Source organism: Cuculus canorus, chromosome 24, assembly GCF_017976375.1.
Source record: "Cuculus canorus isolate bCucCan1 chromosome 24, bCucCan1.pri, whole genome shotgun sequence".
Lineage (NCBI taxonomy): Eukaryota > Metazoa > Chordata > Aves > Cuculiformes > Cuculidae > Cuculus > Cuculus canorus.
Genome location: NC_071424.1, coordinates 3258984 through 3278371, shown reverse-complemented (window position 1 = coordinate 3278371; position 19388 = coordinate 3258984). Strand labels below are relative to the sequence as shown.

General features: G+C 50.0%; 1 protein-coding gene across 6 annotated transcripts; it reads left to right on the top strand.

The window, feature by feature from the left end:
* Positions 1-920: 920 nt before the first annotated feature.
* Positions 921-19211, top strand: DENND2C (DENN domain containing 2C). Of its 6 annotated transcripts, none has more exons than XR_008453463.1 (18): positions 921-1151; positions 3343-4306; positions 5953-6101; positions 6633-6745; positions 7109-7276; positions 9425-9521; positions 10250-10294; positions 11335-11522; positions 13295-13404; positions 13875-13944; positions 14287-14364; positions 14696-14836; positions 15187-15335; positions 15727-15904; positions 16230-16271; positions 16617-16852; positions 17220-17325; positions 18085-18107. XR_008453463.1 is itself a non-coding variant. In XM_054087361.1 (18 exons), the coding sequence occupies exons 2-18, from the start codon at positions 3498-3500 to the stop codon at positions 18333-18335; spliced, it is 2436 nt and encodes an 811-aa protein (XP_053943336.1). In that variant the 5' UTR covers positions 921-1151; positions 3343-3497; the 3' UTR covers positions 18336-18352. The 6 variants fall into 6 exon arrangements, 5 of the variants coding, with proteins under 5 accessions (XP_053943336.1, XP_053943337.1, XP_053943334.1 ...); XM_054087361.1 differs by lacking the exon at positions 16617-16852 and having other exon boundaries at positions 3343-3903; positions 4162-4306; positions 18085-18352; XM_054087362.1 differs by having other exon boundaries at positions 16836-16852; positions 18085-18223.
* The last annotated feature ends 177 nt before the right edge of the window (positions 19212-19388 follow it).

Sequence of the window (19388 nt, the reverse complement as noted above, 5' to 3'; positions counted from 1 at the left end):
GGGCGGGGGGGGGCATTAAAGCCGGTTTGACAACAGCGCCTGCGGCTCCGCGCGCCGTGAGACGAGGCTGAGGGACGGCCACGAGAGGCAATGAATGGGGGGGAGAGGGGCTGAGGGACGGCCGCGAGAGGCAATAAATGGCGGGGAGAGGGGCTGAGGGACGGCCGCGAGAGGCAGTGAATGGCGGGGAGAGGGGCTGAGGGACGGCCGCGAGAGGCAATGAATGGCGGGGAGAGGGGCTGAGGGACGGCCGCGAGAGGCAATGAATGGCGGGGAGAGGGGCTGAGGGACGGCTGCGAGAGGCGATGAATCGGGGGGGAACCGGGGCTGAGGGACGGCCGCGAGAGGCGATGAATCGGGGGGGGAACCGGGGCTGAGGGACGGCCGCGAGAGGCGATGAATCGGGGGGGGAACCGGGGCTGAGGGACGGCCGCGAGAGGCGATGAATCGGGGGGGGAACCGGGGCTGAGGGACGGCTGCGAGAGGCGATGAATCGGGGGGGGAACCGGGGCTGAGGGACGGCTGCGAGAGGCAATAAATTGGGGGGGGAACCGGAGCTGAGGGACGGCCGCAACGACCAATGAGCAGCGGCTCCGTGTGAGGAGGGGCCGGGGATGAGTGGGAGCTGCGCGGGCCAATGAGTGAGGGGGCGGGAACGAGGCTGAGTGACAGCTGTCAGAGCCAATGAGCGACAGCTGCGCTCAGGGCGGGAACGAGGCTGAGTGACAGCTGCCAGAGCCAATGAGCGGCAGCAGCGCTCAGGGCGGGAACGAGGCTAAATGACAGCTGCTAGAGCCAATGAGCGAGGGGGCGGGAATGAGGCTGAGTGACAGCTGTCAGAGCCAATGAGCGACAGGCTGCGCGCAGGGCGGGAACGAAGCTGAGTGGCAGCCATTAGAGCCAATGGGCGGTGGCTCTGCGCGGGGCTGTTCTCGCTTCCTGGGCCGCTCGTCGGCGCGATGGACGCGGCTCCCTGAGCTGGGCTCTTCGGCTCTGCCCTCTGGGGCAGCGGCAGGGAAGCTGCGGGGCTGGGTCGGACCCTCAAGGGCCGAGCCTGCCTCTGCCCGCAGGACCTGACTCTCATTTGACTGCCGACGCGGAGGCTTTGGAGGCGAGGATGTTCCTGGGTGGCTCGGAACTGCGCGGCTGCGGTAAAGGGAGTGAGGATCGTAGAACCATGGGGTGGGTTGGGCTGGAAGGGACCTCACAGCCCACGCTGTCTCCCACCCCTGCCACGGGCAGGGACCCCCCCAACACTGGACCAGGGGCTCCGAGCCCCCCTCCAGCCCCTGGGGTTGGGAAATGGAGCTGTCGGGATGCTTTGCGTTGAAAATGCTTAGCGTGCCTTGGAACTGGGGAAAGAACCGTGATGAGAATGTGCCTCGTTCTATTTTGGGTAAAGATAGAGAAGCTGTCTTCTAGCAGCGTGGATCTGAGGCTGTTGGTTGGGAGACGCGTGCAATACTGGTGTGCTCGGACTAGAAATGATTTCTCTTTCCCCAAAACTACTGCTTTTCAATGAAGTAGTTCAGTGTTCTTGATGACACCGACCTGCAGCAGGGTTGATAAATTCGGCTGTAGTGGAAATACTGGGAAGCAAGCCTGGGCAGACGAAGAGCTGTGTTCTGCTCCTCCTTGGATGGTTGTTTTGGAAGGCACCGTTCAGGGCTGTGGCTGGCACAGCAGCAGTGAGCAGAGGAGGACTTTGGGTGCTTTAAGCTGATGTTCTGTCTCTGTGTTTGGGATGAGCCAGGAGCCATGTATTCCTAGTTGTATCTGGCTTTGGAAAGACCCTCCCTGTTGCACTCAAGCCTGTACGGCTTCTTTAGGTGGGTGAAGCTGATTGCTTCACCTTCTATGTTATGCTGCTTCTCCAGTCTGTGCATGGAGCTTTGCTGGCAGGTGAAGTAATGTTACCTAGTAGGCTTACGCTGAAGGAGAGGAAATAAATTCCATGTGCCTCCTGTTTCTGCAGCTGATTCTGTGTAGCCCTGGATGCCGGAGCTGGGAAATGGCTTGGGCACGGGGTGAACTAGTAGAACTCTGGGAATTTGCCAGCAAGCAGAACCAAAGGAGAACCTCAGTTGTAGCCTGACCAGTGCCTGTGCTGGCTGGAACTGTGCTTCTCCACAGCGTCTTTGTTGCATGTTGTGCCTCATCACAGAAGCACAGATATGCAGAGCAGGAGAGAACGGGAGCTTTAGGCTGCCTTGGGCCATGGCTCTGTGTCAGGAAGCAGGAATATGGTGAATGCACTGAGGAAACTACAGCAAATGTGCTTTTTGTTCACCCATGTGAGTCATAGGAGGAAGGACACGGGGCAGACTGGCGGCTGGCAGACCTGACCCGCCTGGGCAGAGGCAGCCCTGCGCATGCTGAGGATGAGCCCAGCTGGAGAGCTAAGCAGGGCCACACGGTCTGGAGTGATTTGCCCTCACGAGCGCTGCCTGCAGAGGCTTTCCCCATCTGCCGGTCAGAGCCCAGGGAGCTGCCAGCTGGTGCATGGGAGAAGGAAGCTGCCAATCCTGTTGGGAAGCGAGAAAGCCTCTGGTGCGTGTGGGCTTGCTGTCAGCGTGGGGCTGCATGTGTGGTGGCTGGCAGGGGAATGCATGTGCTGGCCATGAAGGTTCATCCTATGAGTGAGTCCATTGCTCCACACTGCAGGGTCCTGGTGCCAGTTCTGCATCCAGCGGTCCTATGTTTGAAGGCTTAGCAGGGACTAAGGGTACCTGGTGTGAAGCTGTATGGAGAAGAGGCTGTTTTGCCCCTCCCTTGGTCTGGCTTTCCCTGTTGGAGCCTTGGCTGCTTCACTAGCTAGTGCTTTGGGTTGCAGTGGTACAGGAAAGGGGAAAGTTGCTTTCCTGTCTGCTAATCAGGGCTGTGCAGACAGGGATGAGGAAGGATGGCTCTGCTCGGGCTCAGGATGTTTAGGAAGCTGTGCCTATTTATAGGAGAGGGCCAGGGTGCCTCACTGGCCGGGTGGGATGGGGGTCTCGGTAGTATGGCAGTGCTGTGGCCAAGGCAGTCAGGCAGCACGGGGTAGGTGCTGTTTGCCCTTTTCTTTGTTCTCTGCCACTCTCAAACTTGGGTTTTTTTTGTTTGGTTGTTTTTTTTTTTTTGTTTATTTTTTTTTCCAAGCCAGTGAGACCTCTGCATCCTTTTGTTAGCCCTTGCAGATGTGTGCCACAGAAATGGGCTTTGTGGGGAGTGTGATCTAGAAGCCAGTCTTGAACGTGGGACTTGGGGAATGTCCTTCAGCCATTGCCAGAGTGCAGCTGGGAGTTCCCAGTGGTGTGTACGTCTGGAGTGCAGCTGATGGCTCTTTTCCTTTTTTGTCCACAGGCTGTGTTAGCAGACAGTCCGTGCAGCGCTGACACCCAGGGCTCTTGGACACCCCTGTGTGCTTTGGAGTTTCATGCCATCTTGGTGTGTGCAGGACACGGGTGAACCTGGGCCAGGCTGGAGATGGGGTGTTTGTAAGCACGTTGGATCTTGCCATGCACCCAACCGAGTCGGTGGATGGTAGCTTTTCCCGCTCAGCTGTGCAGACCCTCTCTCGCAGCCACTGCCGCAACATCAAACAGAAGATCTCCCAGTGGGAGGGGAGGACACAAGCGTGCACCAGCAAGGAGAAAGAGCAGCTGAAGGACTTGGGAGTAAAGTATGATCCCAGCTCTGGTGTTGTATCGAGAAGGAAGACTGAACATACAGAGAAAAGCAGACAAATTGGATCCAAAGATCCCAAGAGTCTGGGTTTGGACTTCAGGGAAGATGCACGGAGTCGCGTGCGGACTGGTGGCTGTGGTTACCTTCAGCCCTGTGCACGCAGCTCAGCTTCCCAAGCCAAGGAGAAAGGACAGTGTCCAGCAGGATTCCTGGATGCAGTGGCAGCACTACCCCCAGGTAACTTTTATACCTCGCAGGCACTATGGAGAGCAAATCCCCTCCTGCCTGGCAAAGACTCACCAGTCCCCTTGGACCCTCAGAGGAAGCAAGGGAGCTGTGGCTTCATGGAAAAAGAACTCAAAATTAAAGGAACTGACCCTCTCTGCAGGGCAGAGAGGAGCTTGAACAACATTTACTCTGAGGCTGAGGGGCAAGAGGAGGAGGGACCTGCTGTCCCACCACCCAAGCCCCGTAGGACTTTCCGTTACCTTGTAGAAAAGACTGCCAGCAGCTGTGGTGATGCCAGTACTACCAGGGAAGCTCCCCTGCAAAAGCAGCAGCATGGAGGAGACTTGGTGTCATCCTCCAATGATCCTGAGAAGAAAGTTGCCAGCAGGAGGATCAGACGGAGAAGCCAGAGGTACATCAATTCATCTCTCATCTCTGAAACTTGTTTCCTTAAGTCAGTTTCTAGATGATTTTAAACAGCTTGCTTGCCGTCGTATCCCAGCGCTAGTGCTGATGAGGCCTCTGTTGATGGGAAGAGGCTATTTCTGGATGAAAGTATTCCCTTTCCAGCATTGTGTGTGCACTGCTTTTGCGGCTGATAATCTTGCAAAGAAGGCTAAAAGCCCTGAACAGATGTCATTACCACATCTTAAACCAGCATTTGTGTGACAGTATGCTGGGCCTAGGGAGAGTGCTGCCTCCTGCTTCCCCGAACTCAACCTTGGCTGCAGTTTCTGGATTACAGACTGGCTTTCTCGGGGCAGTACAGCTACTAAAGCTTGCGGCTTTCCTGTGAGTGAAAGATTCTCTTGTTGTGTAAAGTTGGAGGCTGTCAGCCTCTGTTGCAGTAGGTTTGGCTGTTCTGCCTGTTTTTAGGTCCCTTTTGCAGAGTGGGAAAACTCTGAGCTAGCTTGGTCCTGGCTGTGCTTCCAGGTGAGCTGCCGAGGGTGGCTCTGCTGGAAAGGAATGTGGGCATCAAAGGTGGCTGGGACTCCTGGAACCATCTGTCACAGTCACAAAGCATGTAGCAGCAAACCAAATTTTATGATGATGGGCTAAATCCCTGCCTGCTCCTTTCTGTCCTCTGTGCCGTAATTTTGGAGCTAAGGATACGAAACTGGAAACTCGCAAATGCAGTAGCAGTCTTGGCATGAGCTGTAAGAGCGGTCCAGCCCAAACTCTGAGCGTTGCTGCAAGTGCTTAGTCTGAAAACAAGTTTTGGTTTCTTGCCTCTGTTACAGGATGGTGCTCTCTGTACCTGCTTGGAATGTGCTTGGCTGTGAGGCCTCCAACTTAATTTTTAATTTAAGAATCTCCTAGAGTAAGTGGCCAGGACTTGCTTGGTGTGCTGGTTTTGGCTGTTATAGAGTTAATTTTCTTCACAGTAGCTTGTATGGTGCTGTGTTCTGGATTTGTGATGAAAATGCTATTGATAACACAGTTTGTCATGGCGCTTACACAGAGCCCAAGCTGTTTCTGCTTCTCATCCCACTCCGGCAGTGAGCGGGCTTGGAGCGGGCAGGATCATGGAAGGGTCTTGGCTGGCAGAGCTGAACCCACTGACACAGACGATGTCCCACACCATAGGATGTTGTGCTCAGACGTAAAAACTGGGGGAAGAAGGAGGAAGGGTGGGACGTTTAGAGTGATGGCATTTGTCTTCCCACGTCACTGTTACGCATGATGGAGCCCTGCTTTCCCAGAGATGGTTGAACACCTGCCTGCCGAGGGGAAAGAGTGAACGAATCGCTTGTTTTGCTTTGCTTGCGTGTGCAGCTTTTGCTTTACGTATGAAACTGCCTTTGTCTCGGCCCACGCTTTTTCTCACTTCTACCCTTCCGATTCTCTGTCTCATCTCACTGGGTGGGAGTGAGCAAGCAACTGTGTGGGGCTGAGCTGCTGGCTGGGGTTAAACCACAATGCTTGGAAGTCATCCAGAGTGGAGCATCCCTGTGCTTGATGGCGCCGAGGATGACCGTACCCTGTGTGGACTGGAGACAGCAACTCACTGGTACCATGCAGGCACGTTTAGAAGAAGTTACACTGGTTTTCCTCTAGGAAATCTTTTGAGTTTGAGGACATCCAGGGCTTCCGCAACCGGACAGCAGCCACCAAGTCCCGCAGACTTCGAGAAGAAACAAATGGCACTATGGGATCCAGGCTTGTCTACACACAGTCAGAAGACAACATCTACGAGGACATTATCTGTATGTGCCTGTGCTTCTGGGGGATTCACTCGTTATTTAAGGGGAGCACATTTGCTGGGGAGGGAGGAATGAGGATGAGAATGCATTGAGGACCTTTCCAGCCCTATGACTTTTAAGGTGTTCACCATCTGGAGTTCTTCTTTGTTGATGTCAGTAAATCTCTGCACGTGAGCGGCCTGATTCCACATGTTATGGAAGGTCACTAGAACTGGCCTGTGCTAAACTGATTTTTTTATTGGCTCTTCAAATGCTGCTGCAAGACATCAGTTGAACACTGACAAAACTAGCTGCTTTCCCATAGAGCTACTTTCCCTGCAGTGGCAGAAGTGTTTTGTTTGCTAAGTCCATTTACAGTTTGCCAAGTTGATGGTAGTGGGTAAAAAGGATCTTTAAGTGTTGGAAACCTAATCCACCTTAAAACAGGTCTCTCTCAAACCTTGTTGAAGCATCACACTCTTCCTGCTTATATCCCTTGTACGAAGGCAGGACTTCACCTACTTTCACAAATCTCCCATCCAATTCTTTTTCCAGGTCCTGTGAAAGAGAACCCCTATGAAGATATCAGAGTGCTACCCTTAACCCTGTGGAAGGTCCCATCTGTCTGGAAGCTACCAACCACCCGGAGCACCAATGGGGCTCCCAAGGTAGGTTGAAGGGATTAACCTGGCAGCTGTTTGCTGAGAATCATCCACACAAGTGCTCTGTTTGTGCTCACCCTGGCCCCACATTCCCCACTGCAATGTTTGGTTTTCTTTATTTTTTATCATTTGTTATTATTGGAAATGATAATGAACAGTCACAGCAGGAGCAGTTGCTTAAAGCTGCTAAGGAGTAAAATGATAGGAACTAGAGAACGATGATGAGATCCTTGAGTGTGCAGGGTAGGGGTGGGATGGAGAGCTTGGTACAGCAAGAGGCTGCAGGAATATTATCACTTGTAATCTGTCTTCTTTCACTCTGAGCTCAGACCAAGGCTTAATCCCATCTTTTCTGTTCCTGCTTTCTAGCCTCCCCCAAAACCTCCCTTCCTCAGTCGCAAGACTCTTGAGCTAAAGCCCTCCCAGACAAGTTTGCAAGGGAAAATGGTGAAGGACACTACCCTACCTGTCACACTGACCGAATGGAAGCTGTTCCGAGCAGTGGAGGCTGCCAGCAGGAGAAAGAACTTGCCCTGGGTGAGACTTAAGCATGAAACATTACTTCTTGCATGGCATTTAAAACTCTTGCTGCTTTTCTTGTGCATTTCACAAAGCCTTCACAGAGTTCTCTCTGCTGCGGCTCCCACCTGCCTGTGTGCAAAGCAGATGCGCTTCAGAGGCCAGAGCAGTGAGAAAGGCTTTCGATTCCCCTTCACAGTAGGGCAGTCCTTTGTAAATCTCATTTGATGTGTTGGGAATCTTTCCAGACGCTGGTATTTGTTGCTGGCTTGTGTCACTCAGTGATAAAATGCAGCACATGCTCTAGAAGAACCGGCTGCGGCTACCGCTGGGGTGGTACTTGGTGCTCAAATTACAGTTGTGGTAGTGGCAACAACTTACTGGTACCATGGCAGAATCATTCAACTTTTGCAGCTCTGTATTTCTTGTGAAAATTGGGAATATTTACTCACATTGCACAGAACTGTGAGGTAGAGTTGGACAGCTGCAAAATGCTTTTCAAACGTTAAATACTTCAGCATAGCAAGCAATTCTTGTAGGTGCTTTTAAACAAATTGTAGGCCTGGAAAATCAGGAAGGAAAAGGCAATATTATAAAAATGCTGTGATGGAGAATATCTTTCATTTGGTGGGGGGAAATAAAACATTCCCCAAATGCAAACCTATTCCAAAAATCTGGTAACAATTTACATGCAGGAAGCACACTTCAGTCTTTTTTGCTCACAAAGAACTGAGCCAAGATTGCTTGAGACATTGAGAAAAGGATTGGAGTCTGACAAGAAAAAAATTATTTATTGCTTGAGAAACACATAGCTGCCTTAAACACACCCAGTATCTTTCATTGGTGACTCAGCTGCACTGAAATCAGGACTGAAGTTGAAATCCTCCAGGCAAGACTGAGTGGCAGAGGGGAAAAGGCAGATGTTGCAGGAGAAGCACTGTGTTCTGCTCTGGGCAGTTCTCTTCCTTGCAGTGGGAGGACTGGCTAATTCAGAAAATGGGGAGAAATAGATCTGAAAAGGGGAAGAGCTTGAGCTTAGTTTGCTGAGCTGAGGATAAAGACTTGAGCTGAAAAACAGGTTCTCTTGCTGAATATCTTCCTTTTTATGCAGTATTTGTGGTGACAAATGGCTGGGCCCCACCCTACTACATTCAGTGGGAGCCTGTAATGAATTTTTGAGACAAGAATAAACTTGACCTGCTCATTGCATTTAACATAAACCCTTCTTCTCAATGGAGTGACAGCCACCCTTGAGAGGTGGAATTGAAGAGCCACCTGCAGCATCCTCTACCTGGGCCTGAGGGGGGAATCCAGAGAGCATTAGGGCTTTGGTTTTAAGGCTGCTGTGACCAGTGGAAGGAATGTTAACAGCGTCTGCTTGGAGTGTCTGAATGCTGACCCTTCTTTCATGTCTGTCTCTTAGTGTGCGCTGGTTTATGTGTTTTTTCTAGTTTTGATTCTGGTGGGTGAGGTCTGTGGTGTCCCTGCAGCACAGTCCCGTTACCCTGTCTTACTGTCCTTCTTCCCCTGTGCAGACTGAAAGTGCATAATTCTTCCAGTTGAGCAAACTACCCTGGGACAAGGACTATGCTTTGGACCTGGTGCTTTGCAGGACTTAGTCCAAGTGCCTGGCACCCATCTACTCCAGTGCACTTCAAACAGCAAACCAACCAACCAAAAACCAAACCCCAAGCTCTCCCGGTATATTGAGAGAGCACTGTTTTTTCTCCGCTTAGAAAGCATTGGGCTACTTGAAAGCATGCAGACTTCAGAGTCCATTGTTGTGGGGGGTCCACAAGATGTTCGTGCAAGTGCCTTTGCAGTTGGCCTCCAGCAGAAAGTGGAGATCTGATGCTAGTTTGCTGCCTTTGCGATCTGTAGGCAAAGTGTGATAGCTTCCAGAGCGCTTGTACGGTTCAGTGTCAGCTTGGAGTTGTGCTGACAGCAATCTCTCTGTTGTAGCAGAAATTCTGTGCTCATTTTCTCTCTGGTGAGCTGTGCTAAAAAGACTCTGGCAAGCAGCTCACCAGCCAGGGTCCCTGGCAGGACTTGTGCAGCCTGTCTCAGGTGTCCTGGTGCCAGATGATGGCTTTTGGGCTGTGGCCCTCAGCACCTGGCCCCTTTTCTGAACCCCACACTGACCTCTGCTTCTGTTTTGGATTTCAGCTGGTGCTAAAAATACAGGAGATCTTTGATTCCAAGCGTGGAAAAAAGAGGGTGAAGTTGCTCAGTCTTGCTGGGAGAGAAGTGCCTCCAATAAAAGGTGTGTAGGTCTCCAGCATCATTCTCTTGGCAGTGAACCCCTCGAGTGGCCCAGTTTCTGTAGGTCCTAGGGCACTGCAAGTGGGCCAGGCACCGTCACCTCCCGCAGCTCATGTGGGGCTGACTCAGCAGTGCTAAACCACACCTCTTGTAGCTGGAATTGTTGAGCTTTCAGCACTGCTAGGATTGGGAACACTTGCCTAACCCATCTTTAACACTCAGAAATGAAAGATTCCACTGTGATCCGAGCCTGGTGAGCTGGCCTACTTGGTAAAAGGGCTGTGTTGAAAAAGCAGAACAAGCTCCCAAATTCCCCACAAACCCACTTGGCATGAGAAGTACTTCTGTCTACTCTGCTTATCGCTTTTGTGCCTACAAAGTGATATTCTTGTGTTCTCTTGATTGTGTAGCTCTGGTATGGTGTTGATTTATAGTATATACTGGTAACTTTTCTAGCAGCATCAAATCACTGCTGGGTCTCTGTCCTTTGCCTGTGTTCAGCTGACCTGTGGGTGGGTTACTGGAAACAGTGACTTGATATCAACTTTTTGGCATTTACTATTGTACCACATTTGCCAGTATTAGGGGTTCTTTGTTGATGCTTTGAGAAGGATAGGTGGGCAGACCTGAGTGATGTTGGTCTGAGTCTGACGTTCTCTCTCTTTCCCAACTTTGGGTGTTGCCCCTCTTCCTTCTGCATGGCTAATAAGTGAAAACTTTGTGTTTCAGGTGAAACCAGTGGGAATGAAAGTGATACGGAAAATCAGCCAAGAAGTGAGTGAGTCAGAGGGGCTGGCCCTGTCTCTGTAGCACTGCGCGTTTGGCTAAGGCTCCAGTGGGATGGGCACACTGAGTAGTGGTGGCTTCTGCAAAGGCAGAGAAAGGGAACATCTAAGAGGCAGCACAGTCAAGGCTGGAAGCTGTTGCTGTGACAGACCAACCTCTGTTTCTGCCGCCTCCTAGCCTTTGGGGTTTAGTGCCATTAATCTGCCAGTCACTAGAGGTAGATTCATTTTTGGGTTGGTAGAATCACACTTAATTAAAACACGTCTTGCAGGAGATTGTCAGCTTTGCTGTTAGTGCCACGGGCTTGAAATACCTACAAGGTTTTAGCTGGTGTGGGGAGGATCAGAGAGGTCTTGGATTCCATGCTTGTAGATTTCAATGCAAAATGGTTATGGTTGGCCGACAACCCACCATGAGGGACTCTCTCATGGCTGTAGGTAAGCATCTAGCAGTTAGGACCAATGGAATTGGTTTAGGCATTTTGTTTCCTCGGAGGGAAGCATACAAGAGGCCTTAACTTGGAGTGAGGCTCCACTTTTTATGTTAAGGAGGGTAATGGAGGGTGCAGAGTCTCTGCATAAATACGGTGACGTGAGTCACTGCCTGCTGTAAGAGTGTCCAGAATGTGTCATGGTGCCTGGGCCACAGGAATTTCTTACATCAGAGTGCTGTGCCTGTGCTTGTGAGTCTGCACTGCTTGTCAAGACATCCCAACCTGGAGGTTTCTTGGCCAGGAAGGTGGCCCTGCCCCTTTTGAATGCCCATGCTGTGTTACAGACTAGTTACTGCTGCTGGTCAGAGGGATTTGCAGTGCTGCTCCAAGGCCAGTGCTTCTGTACCTGGAACAGCTTTGTGCTTGAGGAGCTGATGCAGGAGTCCAGGTCCTGCAAAGCACAGCAGTGATGTTGGGAAAACGCACCCATCATTTTTCCCCCTTGTAAAGGTGGTGCCAACTCCTCTTCTGTGACCTACAGGTGCGTATGGCAGTGATAGCCACGGGCTGGTATTGGATTTCTTCCTTTATTCAGGTCGACCCCGGCGCCTGCTGCAGGGACAATCAGCCTCCAAGAGGAACCCGCACTACCAGACTTTGGAGAGGGATTTGATAGAGCTTCAGGAACAGCGGCTTTTTGAGCTGTTTGTGGTGGTGTCACTGCACAAGAAGGCAGATGAGATGGCGTACACACCACAGATTGTGCAGCAGTTTCCCAGTAAGGTAGGGGTGGTGTGGAAACCTGCCCACAAAACACACTCGGCAGCTTTTTATTTCCTCTCACAGTGTGTATCCTTTCCTAAACTCTGTCCTAGTAAAGCTGGCCCACTTGGGGAGGATTCAGGCTTGGAATATAAAGCAACTTGCTCTGTTACAGACCTAGTGTGCAGTGCTGGGCAGTTGTTGAATACCTTTCTTGATGACAAGTTTACTGTCTTTTGTTGAAAGGAGGAAAGCTCCTCCTCTAATTCGAATTGCCTGGAAATATCCTAAAGCCACCCTGTACTGTGATACACCGCTGAGGCAGCCTGCAGGAGAGGAAAGGGAGTGCAGGGCTCTGTTCCCAAGCTGGCCTGGTCTCATCCTGGTGGTGTGCTTTATAAACAAGGGATTTATAAACAAGGAGTGAAGCAATTTAGCTGAGGGTGCTCGGGAGGTAGAATCCCAGGGCTTATACGCTTATTTATACTGTTCGGCAGCAGGGGGGGAAGTTAAAATGGCAAAGCCATGTAAGGGGTGTGTGTGCAAATAACTCCAATGTCTTAAATGTGTAAACATTTTGGATTCACAAAATGAATAAGAGACAACAGCCGGAAAGACTGCAGAGTCTTAGTTTGGTGGGTAAAACTCAATGCACATTAATAATATCTGCCAAAAATGCAAACATTAGGGTGTTAGGAGGGAGGAAGAAGTGTAACAAGATTTAGGCTTCCCCTAGTGCAGATATCAATCTGTTCATCCCCTTTGGGAAGGGCAGTGCATTGTTCTTTTCCCGCTGCCCTAGCAGACAATCAGACCTGACTGTACCATGTGGCTATTTACTGGCTTTTATAAATCCACTCACAAAACAAATTATTTTCTCAGTGTTTGTTTATCCTCTGCTTGAATTAAAGTGTTTTGGTGAGCGACTTTGTATGGGACAGTCTGTCATGCTGGGATTTTGCAGGAAGCATTGCCCAGTAACTGTGGAGGTATTCTGATTACAGATTTGTCTCCCTTCTAAAAATATACTTGCTTCCAAGTAATCTGTTTGTCACCCTCTTCTTTGGGCTGCACGCCCAAGGACATCAAAGATCTTGTACAACTCTTACCCTGTGAAAATGCTGTACTGTTTTCCTAACTGCTTCTTCGTGCTCTCACAGCCTGGGACACTGGAATAACCTGGATGCCCTGACTGAGAGTACAGTGTCTAAAATTAGCTTTATGCAATAAACTTTCCTCTTCTCACAGGCATTTCCTACTTAAATGTGATCTCTGTCATCTGAAAACCTTCCTTTTGCCCCATCTGGGCAGCTTTGAGCATGGAAAGCTGTTCTGCAGTCTTTGAGGGATTTGACTTAGTCCCACATGTGGTAATTGGAACATGCAATTCACATACACTGCTTTTGCCATTGAATTACAAGTGATCTGCACATCGCAAACCGAACATGTTGCTGTTCCTCTTAGTGTCTTCCTAGGAACAGAACTGAAGCAAGCTGACACAAATTGCATTTGGGGAATCTGTTTTAGCTTTGTTCTCCAGTAAACTTGGCCGTGCTTCTGAATCCTCACTTGGCTTTTACCAAGAGCGGCTGGGTAATTTACAAAAGTCCAGTCCACAGGAAAGATGCAAGAGGGAACTGTTCTAGTCAGAATATGCTCTCCTGTACTTGTGCATTAATTGTCTGATGGGTCAGCATTTGAAAGTGTCAGAAAGATACTGGCTCCCAATGTTTTAAATGCTGCAGCTGTGCACTGCACTTCAGTGACTTCAAATGCATGTGTTACCCCTCCAGCCTGAACATGCCTTCAGACAGTCAAAGGATACTGAGGAGAGGCTAAAGGTCATTCCCAAATTCTGCTTTCCAGATCCCAAAGACTGGTTTCCTGCATCAGACCTTAAAAGGTAAAGACTTGGTTTTGAATACGCAGGCCTGAAACGAGTTGAAAGCTTAGGTTTGTGCCAGTTTCTTAGACCAGAGGAACTGCAGCTGGAGCAGGGAAAAACGGGAAAGACTGTGAAAGGAGAAAATGAGTTGTGGAGGTGGGCTCAGGGGTGCTGCTTCTGCCTGAGCACCATCTTTCCTACAGGAAAGAAGTTTGTAACGTCTCTTCGGGGCCAGCTCCCGGGGCTGGCAAGGGCTTCCTTTGCTCCTTGGCAGAACGGAGAAGCAGCTGGGAAAGGAGGGAGCTGTAGCAGCTCAGTGGTCTGTGGGCTGCAGGCTTTTACACTGAGTAGAGCCCAAAGTAGCTTGCTCGCCACAGCAAGGGGTGTTCGGCATGGCCAGAAAGGGAATGGCTCATAGTTTGTGCTTTGTCAGCCTCTTCTCTGAACTGTGCGATGAATTTAACCCTGACTGTTCTTTGGTTCCCCAGTGAAACATTTTCTTTTGTGTTGACGGGCGAGGATGGCAGCCGCTGGTTTGGGTACTGCAAGAAGCTCCTTGTGAGTATCTCTATTGGGTGGAGTGTAAAGAATGCATTGATAACTGCACAGTCTAGTGTGGGAGGTGGATCAGCAGAAACTGTGGGCTACGTAGTGCCTGTGAGGCTACCAGCCCTTTGAATGCATAAGGGAAGGAGCACGATAATTCCCAGCAAAACAGTGGAATGGTCTCTGGGCATAAAAGACAGCTCCTGAACTGGGCACTCATACCTCAGGTATCTTTTAAGTCAGTAGCATAGAGAGAAGTACAGCAGAAGGAATTCTGGAAATTGGCTACGGTGTAGGTGCTAGGTTCTTTATTGCATTCCTGTTCTCTGCATAACTGTTCCTGTTGCCTTTCAGCCAGAAGGGAAAGGGAAGCGCCTTCCTGAGGTCTACTGCATTGTCAGCCGCCTGGGCTGCTTCAACCTCTTCTCCAAGGTGAAGTGGGGGGAGCCTCTTACTTCTTGTTGGGCTTGAGTGGCTGATGACCTCTGAACTCCAGAAAGCAAGTGGATGCTTCTCTCTGGTCCAGAATTGCTTAGTGATTGTAACTCATCCCAGGAGAGTTGCACTCACAGCTGTTTATTCCTACATCATTGCTCAGCCGCTTGAGAGAAGCTTTCACAGGGATCCCAGGCGAGGGGGGAAAGGGAAGTCTGTGTTGGAGCCTTCACCTGTAGCTGTGGCAGGGGATACTGTGAGAGAGGCTTGCATATCTCCTCTGGCTCACCAGCAGGCCTAAAACAATGTCCGATATGTTTTCGTGCAGATTTTAGATGAAGTGGAGAAGAGGCGAGAGATGTCCCCAGCCCTCGTGCATCCATTCATGCGTAGTGTCATGGAGGCACCCTTCCCTGCTCCTGGACGCGTGATCACTGTGAAGAGTTACCTGCCAGGTGCAGGAAATGAGGTACCTGAAGTCAGGACTGGCTTTCCTACATTGATGGTGTCTTGGGGCGTAGCAGCACTTTGCAAACTGTGCTGTAGAGTGATGCCACCTGTCAATAATTAGTCTGAAGATAATGCCCTGAAGTCCAAAGGAAGACTGTCGCAGAAACCTTTTGAATCACTTACTGTAGAAGCAATGCCCTGCTTTTTTAAGGAAGAGCTGCTTGGGAGTCCCCTGCAATGCCCACCCGGACACGGGGCTCCACTTGTGAGGAGCCACCAGTTCTGCACTCCAGCCAGGTTCTCCCTCGTCTGGCCCAGTTGTGCTTTGGCTTTCTCCTCCAGCGCTCTGCTTCTTTGCTTGCCTCTCAGGTGATGGAGCTCTGCCGTCCCTTGGATTCTCGACTCGAACACATTGACTTCGAATGCCTGTTCCAGTGTCTGAGCGTCTCTCACCTGATTCGGGTCTTTGCCTCTCTCCTGCTGGAAAGGAGGGTGATCTTTGTTGCTGACAACTTAAGGTAACAAAACAAGTCTGATTGACTTTTCTTTCTAAGGCATTTTTCTTCTGAGTTCAGGCCTGTTTCATGTGCAAGCTTGTCTAATTTTTGTAAATAGTCACATTTAAAAGCTTTAGCATTTTGCAGACATTCCATGCAATGTGCAGATGCTTAGAATTCAGAGTATGCTCTTTACCCAAGAGGAGATGAGGGACTATTCCATTTGTCTTTTTAGTCTGGGTTGATGCTGTTCCTAGCTCCTCATAACAGACTACAAAAGCAGATGCATGGGGCTTCTGCTGATGCATAAAGAACAAGCCAAATTACATCTTCCCTGAGCACTTCTAACCTATGTCTGTAGCTGAGTACCAGATGAGACACTGACAGCACTCTGCTTTTCTTCCCTTTCTAGCACGCTCTCTAAATGTGGCCATGCTGCTGTAGCAACGCTTTATCCCTTCACTTGGCAGCACACCTACATACCAGTCCTACCAGCTTCTATGATTGACATCGTGTGCTCTCCAACCCCGTTCCTCATTGGCATTCTCGCCTGCTCCTTACCACAACTCTGGGACCTGCCTCTAGAAGAGGTGAGACCTGGGTAACGTGTGGTGGAGGGATAGCGTCAGTGGAACGGCGCTGACCTTTCCAGAATAATCTCTGTGGGTTCTGCCGTGGTAGAAACTGTTAAGCTTTTCTGAGACAGCTGGTGAACTTGCCAGATACATATCAGTGTGTTTCCATTGTTAAAGATAAATAATAGTCGTTGTTCCTATGGACAGGCTGCAAGCTGGACTTGTGTTTGTGTGCAACATCCCCTGCCACTGGGGACACTGAAAATAAAAGAAAGTGTATTTTTCTGTATGGCGACGTAACTGCCTGTGAGAGTGACTGTGTTTGCACATCTTCCCCCAGGTTCTGATTGTAGATCTCCGTGCTGACAAGTTCTTGCAAGAGGTGAGTGCAATAATAGTACTGGTCACTCATGGTTATATGCCAGGAGAAGGCATCAGTGAAAGAAAGTGAAAACAAGAAATCAGCAAAAGCTGGTGTCATACATAGGCTCCAGTGGCTGAAGAAATATCTTGTGTTCCTTTTTGATCACTAGAGAAGGGAACAGGCTGACAAATCCTTCTTGCGAGACTGAGGTTGCATGAGGTACAGAGCTCTGTGAAGCTAAAGATGCTGCTTTACTGAATAAACAATTTAACAACAGACCCTTGATTGGGTCACTGTATGAAGTGGATGACTAAGTTTCTTTGCTGCTTTCTGGCTGTCTTATTGTGTGCTTGCTCCCCACAGGGCTTTCTCCTCTCCCATCTGCTGGTGTATGTGTTGGTTCTGGGTTATACTTTCCCAGGAGACAGACTGTCACAGTCCCCTAGTGGTTCTCTGCTGAGCTTTACCTGATGTTCTTCTACAGCACCAAACAAGTGTCTGTAGACATACTGGAGCATTACTAGTTCGGGAGGATACTTGCGTCTTCTTTTCCTTGCCTTATTATTCTGTTTTGCCTTACAGCCTGCAACTGGAGAAAGGTATTGAAGGATTTTTTAACCATAATATTGAGACTTGTCATGTTTTCTCAGCAGACTTCTGCTCTTCTTGTGTGGTTTATCAGTGGTGTGATAACCTCGACTCTGTGTTGTGGGTAATGGCACACGTTGTTCTGTGTTGGCCAGCTGTGTGTGTGACTCTATTAGTTCATAGTCAGAGCAAACTTTTTTCACTTCTGTGGCTGCAAGACAAATGTTTTGTTTCCCCCAAGGTACATCATATCACAGGGTAACCTATCTCTGACTGTTTTAAGCACATTAGGAGTATTTCTAATCTGTTCACAATGAAAACGTTCTGCTGGTAACAAACACAACACGAAAATGCTTCCATGGCCCCTTTTCTCTTCAGGTGTCAGATGAAGACGAGATCCTGCCTCACAAGCTCCAGGCTGCGCTTGTACAGATCTTAGAAGAACGAAGTGAAATCCTGTCACATGAGCAGAGTGACACACAAGGTGCTGCCGCAGAAAAGCGTTTTCACATTAGCAAATCTCTACAGCTTCTATGTGGCCGATAGAAAAATGAGCATAAACAGTAGGATTCACATCTTTCTTGTGAATTTGTTAGAAAAGTTTAGCGTCCGAACAATTGTTTCCCTTCTCACCACCAGTATGTGCAGAGCTCTGGTTTTCCCTGGACCAAGTGCATCCGTTCCCAGGCTTTGAGCTCTCTGATTTTTTTTCTGAAGTGACAGAATATTTTTCTTGCAGAGAGAACGCAGTGAGTCTCTGTACTCAGGGTGAGCTGATGGATCGTTTTCAAAGTTGAGCTGCTTTATAAATGTAACAATTCCAAACAGCACTGAGTAGCTTGAGAGAAATGGTATCAGCCAGGGATGTAATTCCATGCACATCAAAGTTTAGTTTTCAGTGGATTTGTGTTCTGTAATTTGCCTATTCTTTATTGGAATTAAACCATAGATTGTTATGAGCTTATAGGTTATTAGACACTAGGTGTTTGGCAGGGGAAAAGAAACTATGAACGCTTTAACTACTGGAAAAGCTTTTGGATGGAACCTGTCTCAGCCGCAGTAGAAAACTGATGTAGGAGAGAGATCCTAGTATTTGAACTGTGGCAGCTTTTATATCGAACGTTCATCTGCATTCCACAATCTGACAGGCAGCCTAAAAGTAACTGCTGCTCCTCTTTTAGAAGAGGAATGACCAAACTGATGGACATAAAGGGAAATTCCTCCTCTGCTGCCCTCTTCACAGGTGCCATGCCTCTCAACTCCCTGGTCTCGGAAGCTTTTGTGCAGTTCTTTGTGGAGATCGTTGGGCACTACTCCCTGCATATGAGCGTCACGGAAAAAGGGGAGCGGGTGTTCCAGCGGGAGGCATTCCGCAAATCCCATGTGTCACGAAACGTCCGTCATTTCTTGCACTTCTTCATGGAGACGCAGATGTTTGCAGGGTTCATACAGGAGCGGGAGTTAAGCAAGAATGCGGTCAAAGGTGAGGTTTGATCTTACTTGTCCGGCTTACTTTTGTCTGGCTGGCTACCCTGTTGCCATTTGGTCTAAGCAGTAGCTCCATGCCCTTCCAGTTGCTCCAGTCAATATAGGAAGCAAAGAATTTTTCCACCTCTCCCCTTTCTGGGCTTGTTCCTGCAGCTTGCATGATGTGCACAGCTGCCTTTCCATAACTGCCTTGTTAATGATAGAAGATGCCGCGTGCTACAGGATGGAATCACAGCACTCAGCGAAGTGAGTGATTTGGTTTTATTTGTTTTCCTTCTTTAGGCCTTTTTGAGGTCCGTGCCTTGGAGTATTTGCAGAGCATTCCAGAGACGGAGCCAACTGGAATGAACAAAATCCTGCGCAGCCTTGGTAAAGGGACTTTCTTGCTTTTGTTCGTTTTCTTTTTATAATATATTTTGCCATGAACAAGTGATGGCACGTGAAGGAGCGTGGGGCCGATCCTGGCCTGGTGTGCCGTGGTCCCTCTGGTTGTTTGCCCTGTGGGGGACACAAAACTGGAAGGGGCTGCAGCAAAGCTGGGGAGGGGCTCTGGATCAGGGAGTGCAGGGATGGGACGAGGGGAAGTGCTTTGAAGCTGAAAGACTGGAGATTGAGATCAGAGCTTGGGAAGAAATGTTTTGCTATGAGGGTGGGGAGACCCTGGCCCAGGTTGCCCAGAGCAGTGGTGCTGCCCCATCCCTGGAGGGGTTCCAGGCCAGGGTGGATGGGGCTCGGAGCCCCTGATCCAGTGGGAGGTGTCCCTGCCCATGGCAGGGGGTGGAACTGGATGAGCTTTGGTCCCTTCCATCCCTAAACCGTTCCAGCCCTTACTGTCGCTTTTTCTCCCTAGGAAGCAAGATGAAGTTCCGCCAGAAGCGATGAGCGCGGCCCCGGTGGAGCCGGAGCGGGGTCCCCACGTCCCGGCGCCGCCGTTAACAACGACCGCTCGGCTCCAACCACATCGTCTCCGCGTGCTCTGTGGGCGGGGCCGGGGCGGAGGGAGGGAGCGGGGCGGGGACCAGGGGGGAGTGGCTTCGAGAGGTGGAGTCCAAGCCTCGG

Excerpts from the sequence above, each read along its gene's own strand:
- DENND2C (XM_054087363.1), top strand. The coding sequence starts at position 3,498 with ATGCACCCAACCGAGTCGGTGGATGGTAGCTTTTCCCGCTCAGCTGTG. Across the intron at positions 11,523-13,294 it reads TGCAGCAGTTTCCCAGTAAG|CCTGAACATGCCTTCAGACA; the intron begins GTAGGGGTGGTG and ends TTACCCCTCCAG. Across the intron at positions 15,905-16,229 it reads GGGACCTGCCTCTAGAAGAG|GTTCTGATTGTAGATCTCCG; the intron begins GTGAGACCTGGG and ends ATCTTCCCCCAG.